The sequence below is a fragment of the Arachis ipaensis genome, chromosome B03 (assembly GCF_000816755.2).
Source record: "Arachis ipaensis cultivar K30076 chromosome B03, Araip1.1, whole genome shotgun sequence".
Classification (NCBI taxonomy): Eukaryota; Viridiplantae; Streptophyta; class Magnoliopsida; order Fabales; family Fabaceae; genus Arachis; species Arachis ipaensis.
Window position 1 is genome coordinate 7,458,315 of NC_029787.2, and position 7,356 is coordinate 7,465,670.

Here is a 7,356-nt window from a genome sequence, read left to right on the forward strand (position 1 = left end):
TTTTTGTTATGGATAAAAGGTGCAAGTGCACGTGAGGATTCAGCTGGGGGCATTTGTTATATGTGATTTTGTTGATTCTCTTATGCCTTACAGCTATATGTGTTGATCATCGATCATTTCATCAGTTATAAGCTAATTAAGCCTACGAGATTCAATTAATCATGTGTGACACTTTGTCATCTTTATCTAATCCAGATCGACCTTATAAAGTTGGTAAGTCTAATTAATGATAATAAGTAATTATTATATATAGAGTTATAGTTATTCATCATCATCATATTTAATTTATATTGCAATGAATTATTATTAGGTGTTGAAATTGAATTAATGGAGGATGATGAAAAGAAGCCAAGGAGGCTTGGGTCATTGAAGAAGGTAGCAATGAATGCATCTTCAAAGTTTAGACATACATTAACAAAGAAAGGAAGGAAGCATAGTAGGGTTATGTCTATTATTGATGATCATCTTAATTCAGAAGACTTGCAAGCCGTTAACACTCTGCGCCAAGCACTTGTTCAGGATGATCTTTTACCCCCAAAATTTGATGATCACCATTTGATGCTAAGGTATATATAGATTTAGATAAAGAGAAAGTTCAGGAACAACGTTTTTTTAACAACCTAAACAATACCTTAAAAAAAAGTTAATTTTAATTTTAAAAATCAAATTTTGAATTAATTAGATATAATTCTTGTTTTGAATAGTTAGTGGGCCTGAAATGCAGCCCGTTGTTCACGTCATTCGCATCTTTCATTGTTCACTGAACCAGATTGATATATAAAATAGTGATAGAAATGGAAGAGTTTTAATCAACTTGGGTTAGTCAAGTAGTCAGTTCACTCGTTCGTTTAAACAAATATCAAGGATTTAAACAATGTGTAAACAATGTGAATTAATAGGGTTAAAAGAGTAAATTTAATTAGTAGCATTAAATTAGGGTGTAGTGTATTTTTATTTGATTAGTGGTTGTTTATGTTGTTCAAGATAGTCATTGTTTACCTAGCACTCCCCTTCTTGTTTTGAATAGTTTTTTGACCTAAAATGCAGCCGTTGTTCACGTTGTTCGTATTTTTCATTGTTCACTGAACAAGATTGATATATAAGATAGTGATAGAAATGGAAAAGTTTTAATCAACTTGAGTTAGTCAAGTAGTCAACTCGCTCGTTCGTTTAAACAAAGGTCAAGGGTTTAAATCTTGTTCTGTACATGCAGCAATTCAATGGCCAACGACAAACCCTTAAAAAAAAGCTTTGTTCATGATATGTTTTCATTATTGTAACCAATTTAGATTAGTTAAGTTGTTAGTTCATTCATCAACTTAAACAAATGTTTAAAATTCAAATCTTATATCGTATATGTAACAATTTATTGAGCAAGAAATTGTTAAATAGATTTCAGATCTGTTGCGACTTAATCCTTAACATGTTTTTGTTACTGTGTCTTATTCTTGTGTCTGTAGATTCTTGAAAGCAAGAAAATTCGACATTGAGAAAACAAAGCAAATGTGGGGAGATATGCTTGTGTGGAGAAAGGAGTTTGGTGCTGATACAATTATGGAGGTATTCATCATATAAAAATTGTTCCTATGAAATTAATTATAGATGATGCCTAATTATATTATTATTATGAAGGATTTTGAATTCAAGGAGATAGATGAAGTAATGAAATACTACCCACAAGGGCATCATGGAGTTGATAAAGAAGGAAGACCAGTGTACATTGAAAGAATAGGTCAAGTTGACTCCAACAAGCTAATGCAAGTCACAACAATGGACCGTTATCTTAAATATCATGTTAAAGAGTATGAGAGAACATTTTCACTTAAATTCCCTGCTTGCTCAATCGCTGCAAGAAAACACACTGATCAAAGCACTGCTATCTTGGATGTCGAAGGAGTGGTGCGTATTTATGAAAAGGCGACTACTCATACGAAGATATTTTCATGTGAAGATAATAACCGACTTCAATTTTTGTACAGGGTCTTAAAAGTTTTAACAAAGCTGCAAGGGACCTTGTCCAACGACTTCAAAAGATTGATGGTGATAACTATCCTGAGGTACCCTACTATATATTTATCTACATTCCTCGTATTCTTAATTTTGAATTTTCACTAATTGAACCCTTTCTTTTTCATCTAGACCTTGCATCGCATGTATATCATTAATGCCGGTTCTGGATTTAGATTGCTATGGAATACTGTTAAGTCATTCCTTGATCCCAAGACCACCGCAAAAATCAATGTAAGCATTTGCAAGATGCTTATTATTTTTAAGTGGATCCTACGTTTGGGTGTAATTCTGTTTTGATCCTTAAAGTTTAAAGTGTCATCTTTAAATCTAAAAAAGTTTTATTTAGTTTCAATGTAGTCTAACTGTGAGGTCAAAGTTAAATAATTAACAAAATGTCCTACTAACAACAAGATCGATAATCTGAAAAATAAGTACAAGTTCCAAAGGCACAAAATTAACTGTGGATGTATCAATACATTTATTTATCATTTTTCTTAATTCTATAGAAAATATTTCATTTAAATTGTAAGAAAAATGATAAATAAATGTATTGATACATTTACGGTTGATTTTGTGTCTCTGGAGCTTGTACTTATTCTCCAGATTATCGACCTTATTCTTGTATTGCTGTCATGTAGGGCATTTCGTTAATTATTTAACTTTGACCTCACGGTGAGACTATATTAAAACTAAATGAAACTTTTTTTTGATTCAAATAGGACATTCTAAACCTTAAGGACCAAAATAGGATTACATCCAAACGCAAGGACCAATTTAATACTTTACCCTTTCTATGTTTAAGGTTTAGAATTTAGAAGTTAGAATTTTTATGGACATATGACTTATTAAATTTATAAATTTTTAAAAAAATATATAAAATAAAGTAAAAGATTTTAAAAATTTTACTAACAAAAGCATTAACATGTTTTAAAAAACTTAAAATTGATATATAACTTATAAAATACAGTTACTCATCTATAGAAATATTGTCACTCAGAAGCAGTGTTACTGAACAGATTAGTGATGATTTATTGATTAGGTCCTAGGTAACAAATACCAAAGCAAATTGCTTGAAGTCATTGATGCCAGGTCAGTATTTTTTTTCACTGAATTATGTTATCTCATTTAATTTATTAATTATAATTAATTACTCCTTGGTTTTTGTATATTTATCAGTGAACTTCCAGAATTCTTTGGTGGTACTTGCAATTGTGAAGGTGGTTGCATGCTTTCTGACAAGGGTCCATGGAAAAGCCAAGAAATCTTGAAGGTACTACTTACTTTATTGTAGCAAATATCATCAATTTAAGAATCATATGATAAATAGATAAAGAGAGTAACATATAACTTTTTTGCATGAAATCTAACTAGGTGGTTCAAAAAAATGAGGAAAAAAGAATCAACAAAACCTTATCTGAAATTAAGGAGAAAATAATCATTGAAGATGAGACATTATACCAAAAGGTTAGTTAGTTTCTTAAAAAGAATTGTTTGCTAATAAGCAGAATTTATTAACATCCTTTATTTATTTATTTATTTATTTTGTAACATAAGGAAAGTGATTCTCACAACAAAGAGTTAGTTAAGAAGGAAGTGCAATATGTGGTGCCAAAAGTGGAACATCCTGAAGCATCTCCAATTGCTGAAGTAAGTTTTGTAGAGTTCAATTTAGTTACTTGATGAAAAACAATACACAAATTATTGATTTCATAATATACTCTTTAGTCTATAATTAAATAGTTAACATGCTATAATTTCCCTATGTTATGTATTTCAGGTTGCAAAACAATGTAGTGCATATCAATATGATGCTTTTCTCCCAATGGTTGATAAGTCTATTAATGGATCTTGGAAGAAAACAGTAGAAAATGATCAATTTTCACTTTCTAAAGGTACCATAGCAATTTTATTTATTGTTTTTAGTTTATCAGCAATTTTTCACCTTAATTAGTTACCAATTTATACATGTTTAAGACCCTTGAAGAATTTGTTGGTTAAAATGCTAAAGAAAATTGTTTGTGTCTGAAGATTGTTACCCTGTCGATACTACTTCTTATGGTCGTTCAACTCAAGGTTTTGGTGGATTCATGGCCTTCATAATGGGAATCATTGCCATGATCCGCTTAACGAGGGCAATGCCGAAGAGAATCTGCCCCATGGCCGAGCATGATGATTGTAACCCGATTTATTATGACGGCACTGTGATGAAAGCACGTAACGTTTCCATGGAGGAGCAGATGGCGATGATGAGGCGCATGCTTGAACTAGAAGAGAAGGTGCAAGAACTCAGCAAGAGACCAGAAATGCCTCCAGAAAAAGAGTTGATTCTTAATAATGCTCTAAATAGAGTCAATATTCTTGAAGAAGAGTTAGACATGGCCAAAATGGTATAGTATAAGTTCCCACCATTTTACTATAACTTCAATTAATTTATGAAAATCATTATTTAAATGTTCAATCATTTATAATAAGATCTCTTTTAGGCACTTGAAGCTGCACATCTTCGACTAGTAGAACTCCAAGCCTACATTGACAAAAAGAAGAAAAAGACACTGGTAGGTCATCTGAACTATGACCACTGAATAATTTGAGATGCATATTAATACAAATTATACATTAGTTCACAAACTTTTTTCTTCTTCCTTTTAACATGCATAAGCTTTGATTTGTAATTGCAGTTCCACTGGTGAGGAAACAAGCGTATGTTTTACCTAACCTCAAGATTATTACTAGTTTGTGTTGATATGATTGGTGGCGTTCCCATCTTCAGCCCCATTAGATGTTATTTATTGAATTCACTTTGGTATAAATTTGATCAATGTATAATGCACTGTGTCATCCCTCCAATGTGTGTGTATTATGTATATATGCTGAATAAGTGAATATAACTGCTTGGTTTTTTTTGTATAACCAAGTTACCAACTAATTTTCTAATTTAATCTATGCAAAGAGAGATCCAGAGGAAAAAACGCTCTTCATTTTCCAACTGATAAAGGCAAATCACATTAAACACAACTATAAAAAAAAAGTGTGACACAGCAAACTTGTGTTTAATTCGGCAAAGCAGCCAGAATGGCTATACACACATTAGAAAATTTCCTTAGTTAAAGTCAAATCCATTATCAAGTATAAATCAATATTTAGAGTTTACATGTGCAAGGGGTCAGCATTCAGCAATCCTCAAAAACACCATGGTATGAAAAACTTGGTCGTGCAGATTCTCTTTCAGCAACAACACTCACCAGCAGAACTTCTTCTTCTGCTAAATAACATCATCAAAATGAAGGAAATAAGGAAATAGAACTATCAGAAATCATGTGGAAAGTGAAACTATATGATTTAACCGTGTTCTAAGAAGATTTTAGACAACTTACCCTTAGCCTAGCTTCTTCTTGGCTGTCAATGTAAGCAAGCAGTTCTTCTTGCCTCATTAGAGCTTCATACAGAGCCTAATACATAGTGCAAGAGCATTACTTAGGTGAGGAAACCAGGGGCCAAAAATGTAGTATTCATCACATCGACAACCATATCACTATGACATTTTCAAAATGCATACGAACATAAATAGCTAGATTACAAAAAAAAAAAAAACAAAATGATGACAATGAAATATTCGCATGAAGAGAACAAATGCACAATGGCGAGTATGCAATAAGCAATTCAGATAAGTCACCGTTTAAGTGACAGGAAATCAAAACCTAAAAAGAATGAAAGCTTTCGCAACATACTTGGCATTACTTGAATATTAGTATAACCACAAATAAATGTTCATCTAACAACATAGGACATGTATAAAAATGAAGCAACAAGACATGGAGAGTATTTTTCACCCTTTTAAAAATGCAACAGACATGCATGTAACAAGTATAAAAATGCATCATCGCTGCAGCTACTTCGAAAAAACAATGGAGATAAAACATATTGCACCCTACCTTTTTAGTTGCAATTAACTCAGCCTCCAAAGCATCTACTCGACAGACAGCAGCATTTAGCAACTCCTCTTTCTCATAAGGCATCTCAGATGGCTTTGATTGTAGCGTGTCAACCTTCTCTTCAAGCTCCCCTAACCTCTTCATCACAGAAGAAAGAAGATTTTCATCTGTGTTTGCTGGGGAGGGTGAAGAATGGCAATCTCCCTTGGTTGTTGTATTAGCAATTGGCTCTAATGTGCTCTGATCATCATTGCATGATACTGCAGGAAGTTTCTTGGACACACGCATTGGGATTTTCCGGAAGAAAGTGAATAGGCTCAAAAGAAGTACAGTCAGGGCTACCCAAATCCGAGCATGAATCTTTTCTGGTGCTTTAGGAGTTTCAGGAGGGGGAGACGTTCCTATAAAGGAAATTCCAAATGAAATTTTCCAAAGTAAGTTAGATCAAATAATTCAAATCAAGAAACCAGAGAAATCCAAGCTTTAGGCACAAAAGCCAGGCCTTCTGAGGTCTTTGTCTCCACTCCACACACACAAATAAAAATAAAAGATAACTCGGGTGGTTAAAACATCGATAAAGCACAAATAACCACATTATATCAGTTCATTTATTATCAAAAACCTCAGCCTTTATACTATGATATGCTGCAAATAATAGATTGATGCACAGGCATACTTTGTTTACACCCATCAATTGTCCTAGGATGATTAGGGCCTTAGGGGACAAGTTGGTGTCACTATGCTGAGGGGGAATCAGATTCTTGAGAGTTGGACCAGAAAGTTCGCAGAACATTAGTATTCAACATCATTTTTGAAGCATTTATATCCATTTCTGGTGAATAAGCACCCTACAATAATATAAAAAGGGCATATTTACTATGAACACTGGGTAAGAGTTACTAACCTTTAGACGTTTGAGACATCTGGAGTGAAGCTTGCTTCTTCCAGCCAGCATCAACAGCTTTGTCCACCATTGGAACATATTCATCATACCCAGATAAGTTACTAGTACCAGCATAGCTTGTCTTTCCAACTACCTTGGCCTGACAGAACACACAAAAATTGATTGAAAAGAAATGTTCGGGATAGAAATCTTAAGAACAGGCTACTTGACTACATATATTCCGATCATCTTGAAGGTATCTAAGGTATTTTCATTTAAATGATGCACAAGAACAATATACATGGAAAAGCAGATATTGCCGAAGTAAAATCCGAGGCTGTTCACAAAAGGCCTACAACCAACAAATCGAAATTTCCACTATTTAAGGAAAACAATGGCAGAAAACATATACTAAGGTCAACACTTACTTCCTCCCGGACAGGCGTCAATCTAAGGTGAGCGTAGCTTTTCATCGCTTTTGGAGAAGCCATATCTTCAGCTTCAGACCCTGATTCAGCTGTCGAAGTATCA

At 33.3% G+C, this 7,356-nt stretch overlaps 2 protein-coding genes across 5 annotated transcripts in view; one reads left to right on the forward strand and one right to left on the reverse strand.

Moving 5' to 3' along the window:
* LOC107632283 (phosphatidylinositol/phosphatidylcholine transfer protein SFH3-like) lies at positions 1-4,871 on the forward strand. 2 transcript variants are annotated; one of them, XM_016335981.2, is made up of 14 exons: positions 1-213; positions 311-566; positions 1,461-1,560; positions 1,633-1,899; positions 1,980-2,057; positions 2,140-2,241; positions 3,050-3,099; positions 3,187-3,280; positions 3,382-3,474; positions 3,565-3,657; positions 3,788-3,902; positions 4,039-4,397; positions 4,494-4,565; positions 4,689-4,871. In XM_016335981.2, exons 1-14 carry the CDS (start codon positions 162-164, stop codon positions 4,698-4,700), a joined length of 1,743 nt encoding a protein of 580 aa, XP_016191467.1. In that variant the 5' UTR covers positions 1-161; the 3' UTR covers positions 4,701-4,871. The 2 variants fall into 2 exon arrangements, with proteins under 2 accessions (XP_016191467.1, XP_020973637.1); XM_021117978.1 differs by lacking the exon at positions 4,689-4,871 and having other exon boundaries at positions 4,494-4,669.
* Positions 4,970-7,356, reverse strand: part of LOC107628863 (phosphatidylinositol/phosphatidylcholine transfer protein SFH6) — a 5,263-nt gene continuing 2,876 nt past the window's right edge. For 2 of the 3 annotated variants that reach the window (XM_021117977.1, XM_016331479.2), the window contains 5 exons: positions 7,254-7,356; positions 6,847-6,985; positions 5,943-6,343; positions 5,385-5,459; positions 4,970-5,272 (listed from right to left, as the gene is read on the reverse strand). In XM_021117977.1, coding sequence (XP_020973636.1) covers positions 5,249-5,272; positions 5,385-5,459; positions 5,943-6,343; positions 6,847-6,985; positions 7,254-7,356 — 742 coding nt within the window. In that variant the 3' untranslated portion in view covers positions 4,970-5,248. The remainder of the gene's footprint in view (positions 5,273-5,384; positions 5,460-5,942; positions 6,344-6,846; positions 6,986-7,253) is intronic. The other variant, XM_016331480.2, reaches the window with a different exon arrangement.